Below are 18,858 nucleotides of genomic sequence, written 5' to 3'. Positions count from 1 at the left end.
GTGGAAGGAAAAGAGTGTTGGTCTCAGGAAGAAATGCCATTTTGTGCAACACATCGCGTAAAATCAAAACTCCACCTTTCAGAAAAGCGACAAATTTCGGATCTCGGTGTCACTTGTCGAGCTGCGCAGAGGGGTCGTCATGGATGGCCACAGATGGGCCTGCACTGATCTCCCCACCAAGACACCTATGCTGCGAAAGCGTCGATACAGTGAGACCTCGAATGGGTCTTGAGGTGCAGGAATGAGCCTTCATCGTGAACGCAGCGAGCAAATGATCTTCATCGCTACATGCAGGTGGGCTGCAGGTAACCACCAGGCACCTTTATGAATACAGTGGAAAGCCGATCGTTGACTCTTGGCGGGAGCTCAGGTGCAATTGACCGCCGTCGATCCGTATCAGGGACAACCGAACGCCCTTGAAAGATACGGTCCATTGAACGGTCGGCTTGCGAGGTGTTTCTGTGCAATATCATCATTGAAGAGCGGCCCACTTCATCAACGGATGGGCAACATTGGTGCTGCGTATGAGAAAGTGGTTGTCGTGGTCTCGTTCACTGCCGAGAAAAATTTGTCCGTCTGGTTGAATTGTCTTTACTGAGAGTAGAAGCAGGTATATAAGGAGATCCCAAACGCAATCAGCTTGCAACATGCTCCGTCATCTCTTTCGTGTTTCTCTCTCTTTCCTCTTCGGTCTCTATCCAACTTTTGGGCTGGTCCCTCGATACACACTCTTTAACACCTCTAAGCCATTCAAAGAGGACTCCCACTCTCGTCTCGTTCCGTTCTACTCAAAATGAGACTTACGCCCGCCCTTGCCCTCGTAGCGGCCGTCCTCGCCTCTTCGGCTGTCGAGGCTCTGGTTTCAACCCAAGCTGGTCTTGGACACGCTCCCGCCAAGCGACACAGCAAGGCTTGTCACGTCGCTGGTCACCAGCACAAGCGTCTTGGCGATAACAGCAACTCGGCTGCTCAGCCATGGACTCTCCTAAGTGGCGTTGCCGGTGACTCGGGAGGTTCTTCTGGAGACGACCATCAACAGCCGAAGAAGATGCACAAGAAGAAGGGCAAGTGTGCGTCGAAGCACAAGGCTCAGGACTCGAACGGCGGCGCTCTCGGTCAAGCTAGCGGCAGTGTGCCACCTGTCAACCACGATGGTGGTGGTGTTGGCTCTCCTTCCGTAGGCGCGCCTTCTGATCAAATAGATGCTGACCAGGGATCGCAGCCGAAGGGCTACTCAGCTGATCAGCAGCCTGGTGCTGCTGCTGGTGCTGCTGCTGCTGGAATTCCACCTGTCTCCGGAAGCGATGGTAGCGATAACCCAAACACCTCGTCTAAGCCCGGCGACGTTTCCGCTGGTGGTAGCAGCAAGCCTGCTCCTGGCAGTGCATCATGGGGCTCCGAAGGCAACTCCAACACCCCCCAATCAGGCTCTCAGCAAGGCCACCCCAGCCCCGGCAGCACCACCCAGCCCGAAGGCTACGCCCCGAGCTCCTCACCCTCCTCCAACGCCCAAGGCTCCGGCATTTCATGCAAAGGCGTCCGCGGGAGCACCACGCTCCCCACCACCTCCACCACCAACCCCTCCTGGTTCAACCCCTCGCTCATCCACCACGGTCCCGGAACCCAATTCGGCGGCGCTGGACTCTGGCAAGGAGGAGCATGCATGTTCGACTCTCTACCTCACCACAACCTGCCCTTTGTCGCCATGGATCAGTCCTTCTTCCAAGACGGACTTGCCTGCGGGACCTGTGTCGAGATCGCCTCCACCTCTGCCTCTCTCTTCGAGAACCGCGAGTGGTCGGTCGAACAGCCTTCGCGTGGAACGCTACCCGTTGGCAAAAAGACCGTTGCCATCGTCAGCGACCTCTGCCCTGGCGTAAATCAGTGCTACTCCGGTCTCGACATGCACCTCGATGCGTGGAACAGCGTCACCAACAATGCCGCTGGTAGCAAGCTTCCGATCACCTGGAAGTTTGTCAACTGCAAAGACGCGTTCGAACGCAGCAACAGTGGGATCAGCAAGCTCCAGGTTCACTGGAGGGAAGGTGCCAGCCCGGGCTTCTTCCAGGTTCAGATCAGGGGTAATCATGAGGCCGTGGTCAGGGTCGAGATGAAGTTCGCTGGAAACGGGTGGATGGAAGCGGGTCATGTAGACAGCTCGTATTGGAAGTGGGATCTGAAGGATGCTACCAGGCAGTTCGATCAGAGCTCGACGATGGTCACGTTCCGGCTGACGGATTGGCAGGGAGAGACGATCGCTTCCGAGGTAGGGACGAAGATGGGACGGGATCTCTTCTTTGATGCCAACTTTGATCGTATCAGCTCCGAGTGAGCTTGAGCGGAGCTTTGTATAAAGTACGTTGTCCAATCGTCACTTGTCTCCTTCTCACTTTTCTTCACCAATACGAGCGACTTTGCACCACCCTTCCTGATGGCCCCGTAAACAACAATGTTGATGGCGTTGCAACTCCACAGTGCCATCAGTGTTGATCACATCACGCCTGAAACAGGAGTGTGCTAGTCTCCAGTAGATGTCACCTGAAAACAACGTGTAAATACCAACGACGCACGAGCCCGATTCCCACGACTGGATGCAACAGAAACCTGGCCGACGGCCCGTATTTTCGGTCAACACATCGGAATTTCGCGCTCCCACCAAGGCTCCCACAACAATCGCTCGCGATGCACACCTGAACCCACGTTCACCCATCGATTGCTGTAGATTTGGCTGCAAGCATGAGGGCCTCGGAACAGCGACGACCACGCCCACCCTCGTTTCATCACCACTCGCCCACACCGTCGTTGCACCTTGATACCAGCCATGGTTGCATCCTCGACACCAACACAAGAGCAGACGCCGCAACCATGTGGTGAGTTGTTGCGCTCAAAAAAGTCGTGAACCGCGGTCAGGGCAAAGGCGGTGCAGTTTCAAGCTACGCGAGCAACGCTGGTCATGGGAGCAATTTTGCGTTGGTGGGAGAAAAGGCAAGCTGCGTCGGTCAATTTAAGCACCCACCATCCAAAAGGGTCTTTGCGCGCCAAAAGCCTTTTCCTTTCTCTGCAGGGTCCTCTTTCTGTGGCGGATCAACTTGTCCGAAGGCTGGGGAATCTGGAGATACTCATCTCGCCCCGAAGCACGGCTCACCTTAGGAGCCCTATGAAAAGAGCAGAGCGAGGGGCAAACGAGAAAGGCGATTTTCTTTTCGTCCACAGCTCGCTTCCCGACGGGCTGAGATGCCAACCTTTACCTGGGTGCCTACAGTGCTCCGGTCACTTTGAGAGCACAAGTTGAGCTTCTCCACAAGATCATCTCTGCGTGTCTTGAAGGGACGTCACCCAAATTGGAGCTTTGCCAAGGCAAACCTGCGGAGCTCCATCCTAAGGAGGTGAGACGTCCAAAAAACAGGTGATTGCGGTCCAAAAGCATGCCAAGAAGAAGTCTTGCTCCATTTTGCATCTACCCGATAAGCGCTTCGTCCTATTTGGCGCTAATATGCTTGGCCGTTGGTGTGCAGCTAGCCATTGCATACCCATGGGAGGCTTCGCTTGATCCGACACGACAAGGCGAGCTGGTCGGCAGTGCGTCGCCCTTCGAAGCGAATGACCGTTCCAGGCGAATGGCAAAGAGTGCTGCAAGTGAGGTGTCGGGATATGCGTGCGCGCGACAGAAAAAAGCACGCGGTCGTCGGGCATTTCCCGACCCTCGCTTACCAAGGCTTTTTCCAGTGCAAAACTTGGGCAGTGGTTCTGGCTGCCATTGCGTCAGGCCCCAAGTTGATTGGGTTGGTGCTATCTGGCTAGTGTGTTGTTCGGAGGGGTGTCCGTGTATTGCTGCGATGGCCCGATGGGTGAACGTGCTCGGAGTGAATATGTCGTGACACTGATTGGCTCCTGCAAGGAGGAGGTGTGCGTGTACATGCTTTTGATGCACACGTTGCAGGAAGAGATGCATCCTTTGGACCCTTGTGTATCTACGACGATTTTTTGTCACCCACTGTTTGTTAGACTGTTGTGATAACATCAAAAAATGTCGAGCCTCACCTCCGCATATCTGCGATCAAGGCCCGGCTGCAAAGTGATGTCATTCTGTTCCCGCGGCAATTTCCATGATTTCTTCTCGACGATCCGCGGATCGAAAAAAAAGGAGCACCAAAACCACCCAAGGCGGTTGCAGGCTCCCGCAAGCACCATCTTCATCGGTAGCACGCCCAAACTCAGTCGAGACCGGGACCTCGTTGATGGTGTAAGGTAATTCGAAGCGAGGCACAAACAAGACCGTCGTGAGATTTGACCAGTTCGACACTAGAGCTTTCGTATGGCTGATTTCAACAACACAGTTCGATGTTAGAAGACCTCGGCTGGTGGCTACCTTGACGGTCGAGTGTGAACAAGAAAGGAAAACGTTACGGTGCTCTGGGTACGAGCAGCGTGGACTCTTTGCGGTGCCTAGGTTGGACCCTGTCTCGTTTGGATCGTGAGCCGGATTGTTGCCTCTTCCTAGCCTCACTTGCAACGTTGCACACTGCAGGTCGTGATTCTGGCATTACTGTATTGAGAACGGTTGCAACACACCGGGTAAGCAGATCGAATCGGCCAACTTGCCTTGCTTTTGTGCTGTGCTGCTGACCAATGATTGGCTGTCCTTGACGACTTGAATATTTGGGAGCCGCGTCCAAGGGGCCCAATTGGAAGAGGAGGTGTGGGCACGCTGAGCTGCCCTGGAATTGCGAATTGCGCTGACCGGGCGAGGAAATGCACCCGGACTTTTGTCGCGCCGAAGCCGCTCCGCTCCGTACATTCAAAGGTTCCGGTCTCAGACGCTGCATTCTTCGATGTCAGGAGTGCGATTGCGTTGGCCGGTGCCGTGTACCGGCCAGGATGGAGACACGTCCGCCCCGCCTCCAGCCCAGCTCATCAAATAAATTTGCACATGTCGATATCGAGTCGGCGTGGTCCTCTCTGACCTGCGGAAAGCGTTACGCTTCGGTCGCTATTGGCTTGACAAACAGCCTTCCGAGGCATTCGTTTCTTGAGAACTAGGCGAAGGTGTGTCGTTCTCGAGCCGAGACGAAGGGACCTGAGACCAAAAGCTGCTGATAAGTGGTTCCGGTCGACATCGCGAGCTCAGACCCGTAGTCGCCTCGGTCGATCATCGCTGCAGGCTGGTCAAGAACCTTCTCCTCGCAGGCTACGCGGAGTCGTCACTCTCCAGGAATCGACTAGTTCGGCATGCTTCGTTTCCTTGTTTGTATTGAGGCTTCGAGAAGCATCCTCACCGGCATGCTTGCTTACTGCGAAATCTCACACAACCTGTCTAGGCGGAGTTGTCGTCATCGACCAGCTCCGCTCGCTGACGGCGATGAGACAGGATTCCGCATCGAAGCCAAAGAAGTTGCTGGAATGAGTCGCGCACGGAGATAGAGCGAGGAGCATACGTTGAGTCGTGCCTGCGTTGCTGTATCTATTTGCACACATGGTGGCTTGCTCTTCGACTTACAGTAGTAGCTCGTCTCCAGCCTATCCCATAATCGAAATGGAAATTTCCACCGATCGACGTCGCACCTGTTTGTCCACTGCAGGGTTCAAGTAAGATCGTGGCTTGGGCGAAAGCGCTCGAAAGAAATTTCCAATCAATCCCTTGGCCAGAGGTCCGCAATCCGCTACACACCCAGGAAACGGAACGCGTGCTGAGAACGACGGGACTAAACCCTCGATGCGGATCGAGACTCTCTCGCGTTGGTCCTCTTGTTACACGACTGACTGAGCAATCGTGTCGCGATCAGTAGCCAAAGAGAAAAGCACAAAGCACGACAGCGCCTCTTTGATCTTGCCTTGATGCCTGTCCTTGCTCGGTGGCTCATGTGGGTGTCCAAAAGCGTGCCGACGTGTCGGCTGTTCGCGTCCGCATGTGATATCCGACGAAGCCCTCACCTTCGTCACCATTGGAATGCGCCACCGAGTTCGGCTTCGACTCAATTCTTCACACGCATCGACATCGGAGGATTTCCATCCCCAGGATGGCTATCTATATTCTTAGCGGAGCGACTGGGCACTGTACGCTGCTTCGACTCTTCCACGCGGTCAGCTCAGAACCAAAACGAGCGGGAATCGTTCAAGATCGGATTGGCCGAGAAACGAGAGCGTTGCGTTTCTCTTTGACCGACGCGCCGCCCAACTGAACGGAGGTTACGGGTTGACTTGTTCAGCGAGGTTCAACTCCGGGTGCGATTGCGGCAACACCGACCAAAAAAAGCAAGGAATCACAATTTTGAAGTTTATGTTCATCATGATTTTTCCGCTACTGTAGCCGTGTCGCGATCCTTCCATCGCAAAAAAAAAACAACACAACAAACACACGCACGCTCACACCCGCTAAAGCGGAAAAATTGATCCGCAAGGGTTCGAGATGGGGCCGGGACCGGAGACGCGATTGCGACATTCTGCGTCTGATCTTCTCTTCTGCGTTTTAGCTGCCGCCAAGTTTTCCTCAACCGGTCGCCTCTTCGACTCGAGTCGAGTGGCTCTCGGCTGCGTCGGAGATGCGAGTAGCCAAGCTTGGCCAAGAATAGAGGCGGTCGCCGTTGAGCATCTCGCTCTCATGCGTTTTGCTGCTTTCATCTCGTTCGTGTCAGAAGCGTCGGCGGTGCCATCCTCCATTCACGACTTACACGGATGCACTTGTCTGTGCTCGGAAAATCCGAATCGAGTTCGCGGAGAGGGAAGTAGGAGATGTGAGGGAGGGCACGAAGGCCACCGGCATGTGGACCCTCAACGCCGATAGCGGCGTTTCCGAAACACATTATTCTATGTTGTTCCTCGCTCGAGATCTCTCTTCTGTGACAACCTGAATGTTTTGATAGCATGGCTAGTCACTGGTATAGGACAAGTCTGCTTTCTCGATCCGACATTGAATGAGTCGCTAGCCAGAGCTCACAGCCAGAAGAGCATATTCGAGAGCGTGCCTGGCCAAGCTTCGACGAAGCTGGTGGAAACGTCAAGAGACGTGCAGTACAGAATGGATTCCGGGAGGTTCCAAACGTACCGACCGTGCTGTCTTGAGGGGTGCACCCGCTGTACCGAATCATTGCAAGTTACTGCAGCGTTGAGCGAGTATAGGCATGGAGCGTCAACCGCGACCGTGAAGCTCGCCTCCGCCCCGCTCAACGGACACTAACAAGAGCAAGCGAGCAATCAGACCGGTGAGCATCTCGTGCTCCGGTCTTGATCTGGTTTGAGGACGACGATTGTCAGCTGTTTCGAGCTCAGCAGTGTCAAGGTCATGGCTGCATGTGCGGATTTGGCCTTTCTTTTTTCCTCTTACGAGAAATTCCCACAATTACTGTAATTTCTGGGCCTGGGTTGTCAAAATGTAGTCGATGCGGGAGCATGCCCCACTCGATGGCGAAGCGATGCAATTGTTGTAAGATGCAGGGTTGAGCCGGATTGCCTCACGTCCCCACTCGAAGGCAATTCAGCGCTCTTCTGCCCATCGGCCTGTCGCCCTTGCTGACCTTCGACTAGACCCTTGTCGATGTGCGTTCGATCCTCTTCCTGGGTCCTCATCATCCGTCCAATCTCGCTCTCTGTCAAAGAGCTGGTGCAGGGTTTGATTTGCTCGCTTACACGGCTCGGTCCGCAATCTTCTGGCTGCTGCTGCTGCTGCTGTTTCATTCGCATTCCTTTTGACGCTGCGGATGGCGTCCTGTCGATTTTCCTGCTAGGCTGCATGCTGCAGACTCGTCCGTCAACTCGGGAGTTCCGGATCCTTCGCTGCATGCCTCTCGCTCCTCCTGCTCCTCCTGCTCCTCCCATCCTGCTTCTTGGCTTTGGCTCATATCCTCACCTGGTTTGCGCCTCCTCCTCCTCCTCTTCATCAGCATCATCGTCGTCGTCCCCATCATCATTATCACCTTGACTGCAACACCAGGCTCTGACTGCCATACTTCATCTTCGGCTCGACCACCACCAGCGGGCAGTATAGCAGTGGCCACAAACCGTCTTTACCTCGACTCGATACCAAACGCACTCTCCTAGTCCTTCATTGTCGACGTAAGGTGCTTAGGTATACCAGGCGCTTCTTCTCATCCGCCACTACACCGACCGCGACAGCATCGTATCGACGTTCGTTTCTTCTCAAGTCGCGCACAACTCGAATCGCATACCCACGAAAACTGCTCGATATACCCGTCTGCTCAGACTGCTTAGCAGAGTCCGACTGGCCAGCCGCCGTTCAAGGGCCTGTCTAAGCTCTCGATAGTCTGCATCCCACTCAGACAGAGGATCTTTTGGTCCGCTTTGATCTGCCGCTTTCATCAAAAGCCTATTTGGGGCGAGATGGCTCTCTCGACCTGAACAGATAATTTCTCTGCGCTTTCCCTTTCGCTTTCACTTGCGCTATCGCTGTCCGCCGGACGCTTCTCGTTCTGCGGATCCTCCGACTCTGCTTGGCGCCTCGCCTCGACATTGTTCAAAGCAAAGCTGTTTTGGCTCTGCCGAAGTCTGTTCCGAGTCGCAACTCAATTGGGCGCTGAACAAGCATCGCGCACGTAGTTCGGCTCTTTGTCACGAAGTAAGTTCGTTCCGACGCTGCGCACGCTTGCGCATCACTGTGCAGCTCGCACTCATTTCACATCCTCTGTGGGACTCTTGGCCTGCGCACTTAACCCAACGAAGCGGTCTTCCCGCAAAGACTGCGACTCGCAATCACCACCGCATCGACGATCACGTCCTCCACCATGTCTGCAAACGAATCAGGCTCGACCTCTCCGCAGGCTGTGCCGGTGACCATGATGCAGTCAGCCACATCAGCCGTGCCGATCCCCTCGCGTCGCCTTCCTACCGACAAGATCTCGACAGCCGTGAAGTTTCCGTCTTCGGATCGCAGTCCTGCAGATGCTTCTGGCGATGATGCAGATGACCCAGCAAGCCGGTCAAGTACCTCTTCCTCCATAGCATCGCCTACAATCTCTACACCGCGGGCCTCCTCGCCGGATCACCACTCGCCCTTGCCTCGTCGCAGCAGAGTCACATTCGAGCCACCACACTCATCTCGCGATAGCTTGGAGAGTCCGGTCTCTCCGTCCACGGACTCTACGGTCCCAGCATGCATGGCCGGTCTCGCCTTCCAGGTGCAGTCGGCTGTTTCTCGTAATGTCACCGGTCCTCTGGTTCAAGTGCTCACGGACGCGGAAGAGGCATCCGCCCTTCATCACTTCGGGGTACGGAATGACACGACCGGTCAAACAGCATCTAGCAGCTCGACTCCTCATAGCGCTCCACTAGCCCGACAAGGGTCTGGCAGCTCTGCCTACGCTGACGCCCTCAGCTCGCCTGATCTCGCTGCAATTGATCTCAAAGCACATTCACCTCTCCCTGGCATGCCGAGCAGTACCAGCGAAGAAGTCATCGATGCGGCTCTCGGCTCGAGTCCATTCAGCGCGTCAACCGGCTCGCGACCTCCACCCACTCCGCTTGTTGCGCCGAAGCTGCAAGAGGCGGACAACAGTAGCAGCGATGGTAGCGGCACCGAGACTTCAGCAGCACAGTCTGACATCAGCCGTACTCCATCCACCTCTACCACAGGCTCCAGTCACGCTGGCAGTCTCGATACAGCCATCAGTTCGGTACCTTCAGGCGCCGAATTTGAGAGCAACTACAAATCACACATCGAGGAGCAATCTGCAGACACCCTACGTGTCGAAGTCGGAAGCTTCGATCCAAGCCTCCAGCCCAGCCAAGCATCTCCCGTGTCCTTGATCTCTGAAGGCGATGCCGCGCTTTTGGAATACCCGGACCTCGCCGAGGAAGGCGCAATGGATCCGAGCATTGCTGAAGCAGCGTACACGACCGCCAAAGTCCGCCGCTATGCTGCCCTGCTCGAGCTCATCGACACCGAGCGCAATTATGCCGATGATCTCGCCACACTGGTCTTGGTCTTCTTCGACAACCTCTGCACGATGCCTTTCTTCAACGACCAGCCCGCTCGCCAGGCGTTGGTCATGAGGAATTCGGAAGACCTGCTTCGCACCCACCAGAAATTGTCGGCCAAACTGGAGGGCATTCTCGTTGACCTCGGACTCCGAAAGGCTGGACAGCAACGACACGTAGAGGTCAAGAAGACCGAGCTCGAAAGGGCGCTCAGCCCTCAAGCCGACGAGGCCGTTGTCCGCGTCGCCAAGCTTTTCAACCAGATGATACCCTCGCTTGAGTGCTACAAGGCTTTCTGCTCACGCCATGGCGAAGCGCTGGCCCTGATCCGTGAGGCGGAGAAGCGACATTCCGATTGGGACGCCTTCGAGAGGCACTGTGCCGACATCCTCAAGCTTACTCGGCTACCTCATAAGGGAGGTTCGCGTCCACCCTCCGGCGCCAACACACCCAACGTGTTTGCCAACAGCCCAGCATCGTACTTCACGCCCATGTCTGCCGCCAACTCTTCGAACGTCTCCTCGAGCTCCACCTCGACTCTGCATGCCACTTCTAACCCAGGCAGCACTGCAACGACCCCTAACTTGGCTCCTAACGCGATCCGCCAGAACTCTTCACGACTACTGTTCAGGGATTTCCTCATCAAGCCCATCCAGCGACTCTGCCTATATCCGCTCGTATTGCAAACACTGCAGAAGCACAGCTCCGGGACCGGCGGATCCGTCGAAGAGCTTGCCCTGGCCATTTCTCTCATGAGAGAAGTCGCCGATCAGGTGGACGAGGCCGGAAAGCGTCGCGAGTCGGAGCTCCGTGCTGATCTGATCTTGTCGCGCATCGAGCCGAACCAGAATGTTACAGCGTCCTTCCTCAAATCGCTTGCAGATTGTCAGCTCTCAGGAACGCTGGACGTCTTGCACCATCACCGGGTTTTGAACCCGCTCGTAGCGCCTCTGCGCTTCAAGTACCTCGGCGTCTTGATCTACCACGGCTTCCTCATCATGGTCAAGGTTCGCAAGAATTCGACGTACGAGTGTCGGCATTGGTTCCCGCTGTGGGCCGCCCGCCTCTCAAACGTGGAAGACGAGCGGAATTTGATCCCTCACTCGTTCCGACTGTCGGTCAAGGAGCACCACTTCGAGCTTGCCGCGTCCAACACCAAGGAGAGGCAGCTCTGGATCGATATGCTCTCGCTCGCCATTTCTCGCGCAACATTCTCGCCATCAGGTTCCGAGGCAGCTTTTCCGTGCAGCCTCTACTTTGGCGATGCAGCCGACGGCGAGCTGCTCGAAGCTTCCGAGGCACCGACACCCAACGCCAGTCGCCCTTCGGAATTCCAGGGCTACTTTGATTCATCCAAGCCGGGCACAGTCGATCCCTTGATGGAATTCCTGGCGATGCACGCAGCGGGAGCAGCGCAAGCTACGAGCTCGAACCAGAAGGGTCAGCGCTCGTCGTCTGGGCCCTGGATGCCGACCGAGATCTTGCTGCGACATGCGTCGCCTAATTCTCGCGCCATCGTGGATCGCGGGATGATCCTGTCCGACTCGGTCATCTCAGCCCGCATCGCTCGAGACGGAGGTGCTCTTTCGACATTATATGCAGCTTCAGGGTCCAGTCTTGGATCCGCGGTTGGTTCTTCCCTCGGTCTCAATCGCCTTTCTGCGAAGGAGACCTCGGCCGTCAAGATCCAGCGCCGCAAGAGCTGTGCAGGTCTGCTCGAGAATCCTGACGCGGACGAGGACCCAAACAACTTGGTCTTCACGGCCGAATTTGTGCACCCAGGCGCGCGGTCGCGATCGTCAACCAAGCTGCAGCTCGATACGCCGACTGACCGAGAGGGATGGAAGTCGACTCTGCTCAAGAAAGCCAACAGGGTGCGACCAGCTAGTATCTTTGCGCCGACGGGACTCAACGTCAACACAGAGCTCGGCAGCCCTACCTGGGGTCCGGGCTCTGCCTCGACGCCCACTTCGCCTGTCACGTCCAGCCGCGAGCTCCCTGTGCACGAATTTGGAAGCTTCGGCGTCGCTGGCTCTGTGCCTCTGAGCTCGAATCCGCGACTGACCTTGTCCGGACCTGCTGCGGGATCAGCCTCGCACTCGCTGACGTCTTCTCCCATCGTTGGAACCGGATCCGCAGGAAACTCAACGAACAACTTGCGAGCTTCGGTGTCATCGCTGCCTCCACGATCTCGCAACAGCTTTTACGGTATGCGAGACTCTCTCACCATGACGTTTGGCAAGAGGTCTCGAACCTATTCTGCCGATGCGGGCTTTGGCGACACCGATCCCACCGCCGACTTCAGCGCCAACTCGGCACTGTCGTCAGCATATGCGTCGCCGATGGCAAGCACCCAGGACCTGCACCACGCTATCGGAACTGATGCTCTCGCGCCGCGTAGACCGTCTGCGGACGAGATCTTCTCGCAGCAGCAACTGAGGTCGCGATCCGGCGGTCGTTCCCGCACCAACTCCATCACGTCGGTGACTGGATCGCTTCGCCGTGCGTTCACCAACGCATCTATTGGGGCCCTCAACCACAAACGCGCGCAGGCGGACATTGTCAAGTCGATGGGAGGCACGGTACAGTCCGAGAGGCAGCTCGCCGCAGGCGGACTTGCGACACCGCTCACCGAAGTTGCACCATCTGTCAGTACTTCCGAAAGTCAAGACGACTCGCCGCGGAAGAACAATCAAACCTTGCGCAGGTCGAGGACGATGCTCAACTATTCGAAGAACTGGTTCCGCGCCTCGGCTGCCGCCAATGTCGTCGAGCGCGTCCATGCCGAAGCCGTCTCGCCTGGCCAGGTGACGCGGACGCAGACGTCTTCGTCGAAGCCAAGTGTCTTGGCCTCTTCTTCCATGAGCGACTTTGACGTGGCTCAAGAAGCTCCCAAGCCGTTGCGTGCCAGTAGCACACCTGTCGCCCGCCAGAGTCGCTCGCACGCAGAAGGACTAAGGAGGGCATCGGACACTCAGCTGACGACCATCGCTGAACAACATCGAGGCGCCGGCGACATGGGCGTTCGACGGGCTTCCAAGGGCTTCAATCCGCTCAAGTTCCTGCAAAACAATCGTCTCTCTCCGCTTCCTGCAAAGGCGGCACTGCCTTGAGACGTCGATGCATCAGCAGCTAGCTGCATGCTATCCGCATCCACTCACCTATTTGCATATACCTCAGTCTCCGCTCCGCTTTGTTGCCACAATTGTATTTCTGCTCAATCATTCTCCCATGCCATTCCGCCAGGTTGGGCAAACTGCATCCTTGATTCGACGTGTCTTGCGAGCGCTTGGTCGCTGTGTATTTCCATGATGAAAGTGGTACGGTCATGAGTGAGAAGAGGGTGAGAGGAGGGGCTTATGTGAGCAGGCGTGCCGCTGCCTGATGCGAAAATATCGCGGAACTCGGCGACTTTTCGATTCGGTTCTCCACATGCAACAGCCTCTTCACAACATCAACAACTCTTGACCCCTGATGAACACCAACGACAATTGCCCACAAGACGCACTGTCGGGGCTGCGAACCATCAACAGTACAGCCTGCATTCGTCAGCACCACCTCTGAGGCGATATAGGTTCGCTTGAAACCGCCACGCATCCCACTCGGGTTTTCAGCAACGGCTGATCGTTCAAGAGCTTCATGGTGGATCGACAACATGTCACAGTTCCGACCACACTCTGGAGGCTTCTCAAGCGCGCTGCGAGGGCGACCCTGGCTGAGCAAAGCAGCCTACACAACCGCCGTCACGCTTCAAATCGCCTGCGCCATACATTTGGTCAACGAACATGCCTTTGAAATCCGCAACTCTACAGGAGCCTCGATGCTGCCCACTTTGGCACCGGAGGGAGATTTCCTGCTGCAGCTTCGGTTGCCTTTTGCGCGGTTTCTCTCATCATTGCGCGGAGGTTTGAGAGATGGACAGGAAGATGAAGGAGAGACACATCCTTACAGATCAAGGGGGAGGATTGGAGGGTTGATGTTTTCGAAGACGGATCAAGCGCAGGGAACGGGCTTGAAGGTAGGTGATTTGGTGGTTGCGTTGAGTCCGTTCGATCCGAGCAGGACGGTGTGCAAGAGGGTGATCGGATTACCGGGGGATACGGTGGCGCTGGATCCGAGGATGAGGCCTCTACCGATGTCCGTCTGGAGAGGTCAAAAACAACCCCCACCACCACCGCCTCGCAACGAGACCGGACTAGACTCCAAACTCGTCAAATTCGAAGACATCCTATCCCCCCACAACACCACCACCACCACCACCACCACCACCACCACAACCCCTCCTCCTGCAGAAGTAGATCTACTCAAAAGCATGGACACAGACTCCACCACGCACAACGAGCTCACTTCCACCGACCTAAAAACAAACACGTACGTGCGCTCCAAAGGCGACGTACAGTATGTCACCATCCCCCTGGGACACGTTTGGTTGGCGGGCGACAACATGGCGAATTCGACGGACAGCAGACACTACGGTCCCGTCCCGCTGGGTATGGTCAGAGGCAAGGTGCTGGCGAGGGCTTGGCCGAACCCGAGGTGGTTGGGAAGCAACTTGACGGAGGTCGATTGAAGCGAGGTGAGGATGGTACGCGAGACCGGAAGGAAATTCTCGAAGAATTTGCCAAGGAGACGGTGCTCCGGAAGGCGGATGATGTGTCAAGGTGACGGGTCACAGCGATAGAGGAGGTCAAATTCCAAGAGGGACAACGCATGCCATGGGCTAGTGATACAAGGTGTGTTGTGGGGACGAGAAAATGCAATGGGTATATTGGTTCGAACCAAGACGATCTGAGAGGGTATGACGTTGTATGCGGGATTGCTGGATGCAGCACGCTGGATGAAAGAGGCGGGTAGCCGGCAGCAAACTATTCCCAGCCGCAAGATTTTCGCAGCGCCAGACTCCACTGGTGCCTCTGCCAGTCCAAGATGATGGGTACCATGTCGAGCAGCCCAAACTGCGGCCAGAACTTGTCGACGAAGTGCATATGCGTCGACTCTGTGCATTGCCAGAGCATGAAATCGCTCAGCCTGGATACGCCAGAGGTGCGGACGAGGATGTCGAGTGGTGGAGAGTGGGACAACTGCATGTTTTGTGAGAGATCTTGGGGAGTGATGGAAAAGTCGATATTGTCGAGGACGTTTTCGAGCGGCGGCGGCGACGACGACGACAATGATGAAGGATGCTGCTGCTGCTGCTGTTGCGAATCTGCATCGCGCTTGTCCGATGCAATCTGCTGCGCTTTTGCAGCAACGGCCGCCCTCTCGACGTCCCTCAACTTGCGATCGAGGCAGGTTCGAGCAGCACCTGTCATCTCGTCCCTACTCGCGTACGGCATGCAGATGTTGAGCGTAGCCTTTGTATTGTCCTTGGTCATGTTCTCCACCCTCTCCACCGCCTCCCTCACGTCTGGTGGCAGCAGTTCCTTCCTACCCGCGATCCGAACCCGTACCGAATAGCGGGCGATGAGCTCTCCATGCCCAGCCAATTCGATCAATCTGGTCTTTGCAATCTCCATCAGCGCACTGACCTCGCTCTCGCTGCGTCGAAAGTTGTCAATGGCGAAAGCGTACACCGTGACCGTATCGAGACCGTCGAGATTCAGACACACCTCGAGAACGGATTTGAGCGTCGCGAAGCCGGTCAGATGGCCTTGCTGGATGGTGTGGTGGGATGTACGTGCCCAACGACGGTTGCCGTCCATGACGAAGGCGATGTGACGTGGAACGGGGCCTAGCGAGAGTGTGTGCAGGAGCAGCCGCTGCGGTGATGGGATAGGGAGTAGCGAGAGAAGCGATAAGGGTGAGAGAGCCACTTGCTTGAGGATCTGTCGCTTTGTCGGCATCGAGGTCGAAGAAGGTGAGGTCGAGGAGGACTGCGTCGCGTCGGTCGAGTTCGGTAGAGACGCTCTCGCGGAATGTGGTGCTGGCTGTAAAGCGCTGCCGTTCCCCTCGAGCGGGAGGGAAGGGTCTGCCACCGGCATCGTTGGCGACTGAGCCTTCTCGAATGGCTGCCGGATCGAATTGAGGCTGTGAACTGTGACAGACACCTCCGAAAATGGTGCTGAGAGAAGATGATAGTCCTATGAGTTCAAAAGGAAGTGTTGAACTCGGTTTCTTGGAATCGTGGAAGGGGCGGAAATTCTCATCGGTGGATCGGGTTGCCGCCAAATTTCGCATCTGACATTCTCGGCTGCTGTGTCTTCTCGCCGAACGCGGTTGAGCCAGCTTGCACACGCTACCCCTCTTGCTTGGTCTTGTCGCGCTGCTCCACCTTGCCATCAACCACAACCCGGCTGAACAAGGCGATCTGACCGGCTGGATCGCAATCATGGACTCAGATCCCTTCGCAGTTTGGGACGATCCCGCAAGTGCTTCAACTTCTGCTGCTTCTACGTCGGCGGCCAAGCGATCGAAGGAAGTACCAGGAATCGAGGCAGACAAGGAGAATGTACGCCTGTCCCTCGAGTACGAAGACGAGGATCCGGGTTGGGGTGCGGCTTCCGCCTCCAACTCAAGAGCAAATAGCCCGGAGAAGACAAGAAAGCAAGTGTCACCCTCGCGAGCTGCTGCCGATGCTGCTCGCTCACCGACCTCCGAAGTCCAGACCTTGGAACATACGTCAGACTTGGCTCGATTAACACCGACCGAAGATGCATCGTCCAGCATGACAGAAGTGAAGGAAGAGGCAGTAACGATAGCGCCTCCGGCTGTGGAGCAAGGTATCGCGGCCGAGACCCCCGCAGACAAGCCTGCGGCAGAGGCTCTTGCAGAGCCGGACGAGGAAGAGGACGACGACATAGACACCTTCGAAGACTCGCGGCAGGACCAAGCTGAGCACATCGAGCACGAAGTGACTCCACAAGAATTTGATGCGAAGGTTACGATAGCAGCGGATTCTTCAGTGCCGCCAGAGGACGACGATGGGTTCGACGATTTTGGAGAGCCGGCGGGAGTAGGGGAAGGTGCAGCTGCAAATGATGACTTTGGCGATTTTGACGACTTCGAGACCGGAGATGCGCAGGACGATGATGGTTTTGGCAACGACGACTTCGGTGATGACGGACTTGAGCAACCAACGGGCGATGCAGCACGACAGACGCCAGCACCAGCGCTGGCTTACGCAGCACCGCCTACGACGCGAGATTGGGCCCCTCTGCAAGTGACGGCAAAGTCGAGTCGGATCGAACTTGCAAATTCCGTCAATGCGTTGCTTCCCCTTTCAGCAGCAGCAGAAAAGAGCTTGGACACGACGGCTCTCCGGCAGGTGGGAGGACCATCGCAAGTGCTAGTGAGCCCAGAATCGCGTCAACTTTGGGCTGACTTATCCAGCTTCCCCTCGGTCAAGCCGATCGACTGGGTGCGCAGCAAGACTCGACGCGACTATCTCATATCGATGGGCGTACCGGTCAACTTGGACGAGATTCATTCTTCGTTTGCATCAGGGTCGGGCGGTTCAAAACAACTCCCGCCCTTGCAGTTGAAGTACGAGTCGTCCGCAGCTGGTCGTGCTTCTGGTCCGCTCGACTCGAACGGCAGCGTTCCACACAGGAGCTCGAGCTTGAAGCTGGCAGGCACTTCGGCGCCAGCATCAGCAGCACAACGATCGGCATCGGCATCCAACAGCCCACGAAATGGCAATTCAAGTCCAGCGCTGGGCTCGAGTACGAATCGCGAGCGTATGGTGGAGCGACGCATGCAGGAGCTCGGACTGGGTCCAGCACCAGCGGTAGACCTGCGAAGGGCGCAAGAGCTGGTAAACAAAACGGAGGATCAGCTCACGCTACTTTCCCTGCCGGCCCTCAAGTCGATGCTGAGAGATCTGAACACGATTACGACGTCGACATCGAGTCTGTTGACGCATCATCTGACGTTGAGGGAGAGCTACCAGGCGGATTCGGAGATGTACAACTCGATGATCAAGGAACTGGTCACGGGTGCGGCGAGCAGATTCAGTAGTGGAAGCGGATCGGGAGGAAGCAACTCGGTGGCGGGGGGTCGAGGGGACAGCCGTCGCTCGACAACGATGGGAATGAATGCGTCGAGTTCGGGCAAGGCGAGGGTGAACAGCTTACCAGCAGCATCAGCGGCCATGTCGGGGACACGGTCGATGAGCCCGTCACTGAGAGGCGGTGCTGCAACAAGCCCACGACGGTGATAGTACGCAGCGAAATGCAACGCCCGTTCTCGCATTCGACTGAGCAGCAACCCAGCCTATGGAGTGTGTTAGAGTGTGGCATGCGAGGGATGTGGCCACAGCGGACAGGTTGCCAATGTGACCAAGGCCGGAATCGCCCCGATCGTGTGCGGATCTGTGCCGATACGAATCATTCTGTGCATCTCGGGCTCCATGCTTCTTTGAGAGACTGAAGCTTGCGAAGTGACCTGGCACATCCGCTGACTTTTCTCGGCCTACGAAGTTCCGCCCCGGCTCGACTTGAGGTGAAGTGGTGCTGAAACTTGTTGCCCTCGTGTGAAAGAGCAGCAAGTTGGACTCCAAGTCAGCCACGAGGAGCCCTGGTTGACAAAGGATGGACATTGACAATGAGACATATCCGCAAGTGAAGAATGAGTGAAAGCCTTGCTGAGCAGACAAACCGTGATTGACGAGCAAATGTTTGGAAGCGAGTCGCTGACTGCCAAGTCAAAGGCTGCTTAGCGATCATGCGAACAGGGTCTTTTGGACAGTTAGCCGCCGATGGAACATGCCGCGACAGAGAGGCGTTGACGTGCAATCAAGTTGTGTCTCCGCCTTCTTCTGTCCGCTCATTGAAATTCCATCCCGCAGGCAGACCGTACGCTTCTTCGTGGCGCAGCTGTTCTTAGTGTCTGCCCTCGTCGTACTGTTGTTTCGAGGCAGAAAGCAAGAATTCGAAAAGCGGGCGGAGAAGAGAGCTGCCCGCCGCGACTTTTTCCAACAAAGAAAAAGAGAAA

General features: G+C 56.3%; 7 protein-coding genes across 7 annotated transcripts; 4 read left to right on the top strand and 3 right to left on the bottom strand.

Moving 5' to 3' along the window:
• Nucleotides 1–1,048: 1,048 nt before the first annotated feature.
• Nucleotides 1,049–2,332, top strand: PHSY_004443 (extracellular cellulase CelA/allergen Asp F7-like, putative; the record flags this gene model as incomplete). The annotated part of the gene is made up of 1 exon (XM_012335056.1): nucleotides 1,049–2,332. The coding sequence occupies one exon, from the start codon at nucleotides 1,049–1,051 to the stop codon at nucleotides 2,330–2,332; it is 1,284 nt and encodes a 427-aa protein (XP_012190446.1).
• Nucleotides 2,333–4,813: 2,481 nt separating this feature from the next.
• On the bottom strand, nucleotides 4,814–6,760 carry PHSY_004442 (hypothetical protein; the record flags this gene model as incomplete). Its single annotated transcript, XM_012335055.1, has 2 exons — nucleotides 4,814–4,964; nucleotides 6,669–6,760. 2 exons carry the CDS (start codon nucleotides 6,758–6,760, stop codon nucleotides 4,814–4,816), a joined length of 243 nt encoding a protein of 80 aa, XP_012190445.1.
• Nucleotides 6,761–7,362: 602 nt separating this feature from the next.
• On the bottom strand, nucleotides 7,363–7,776 carry PHSY_004441 (hypothetical protein; the record flags this gene model as incomplete). Its single annotated transcript, XM_012335054.1, has 1 exon — nucleotides 7,363–7,776. The coding sequence occupies one exon, from the start codon at nucleotides 7,774–7,776 to the stop codon at nucleotides 7,363–7,365; it is 414 nt and encodes a 137-aa protein (XP_012190444.1).
• Nucleotides 7,777–8,786: 1,010 nt separating this feature from the next.
• PHSY_004440 (hypothetical protein) lies at nucleotides 8,787–13,040 on the top strand (the record flags this gene model as incomplete). The annotated part of the gene is made up of 1 exon (XM_012335053.1): nucleotides 8,787–13,040. The coding sequence occupies one exon, from the start codon at nucleotides 8,787–8,789 to the stop codon at nucleotides 13,038–13,040; it is 4,254 nt and encodes a 1,417-aa protein (XP_012190443.1).
• Nucleotides 13,041–13,582: 542 nt separating this feature from the next.
• PHSY_004439 (catalytic subunit of the mitochondrial inner membrane peptidase complex) lies at nucleotides 13,583–14,497 on the top strand (the record flags this gene model as incomplete). Its single annotated transcript, XM_012335052.1, has 1 exon — nucleotides 13,583–14,497. One exon carries the CDS (start codon nucleotides 13,583–13,585, stop codon nucleotides 14,495–14,497), a length of 915 nt encoding a protein of 304 aa, XP_012190442.1.
• A 295-nt stretch (nucleotides 14,498–14,792) lies between these two features.
• Nucleotides 14,793–15,908, bottom strand: PHSY_004438 (hypothetical protein; the record flags this gene model as incomplete). Its single annotated transcript, XM_012335051.1, has 1 exon — nucleotides 14,793–15,908. The coding sequence occupies one exon, from the start codon at nucleotides 15,906–15,908 to the stop codon at nucleotides 14,793–14,795; it is 1,116 nt and encodes a 371-aa protein (XP_012190441.1).
• A 347-nt stretch (nucleotides 15,909–16,255) lies between these two features.
• Nucleotides 16,256–18,082, top strand: PHSY_004437 (hypothetical protein; the record flags this gene model as incomplete). The annotated part of the gene is made up of 1 exon (XM_012335050.1): nucleotides 16,256–18,082. The coding sequence occupies one exon, from the start codon at nucleotides 16,256–16,258 to the stop codon at nucleotides 18,080–18,082; it is 1,827 nt and encodes a 608-aa protein (XP_012190440.1).
• Between the last annotated feature and the right edge of the window lie 776 nt (nucleotides 18,083–18,858).

The sequence above is a fragment of the Pseudozyma hubeiensis genome (genome assembly GCF_000403515.1).
Source record: "Pseudozyma hubeiensis SY62 DNA, scaffold: PHS45, whole genome shotgun sequence".
Classification (NCBI taxonomy): domain Eukaryota; kingdom Fungi; phylum Basidiomycota; class Ustilaginomycetes; order Ustilaginales; family Ustilaginaceae; genus Pseudozyma; species Pseudozyma hubeiensis.
The sequence above is the reverse complement of the archived record's forward strand: the minus strand, read 5'-3'. Positions and strand labels throughout refer to the sequence as shown.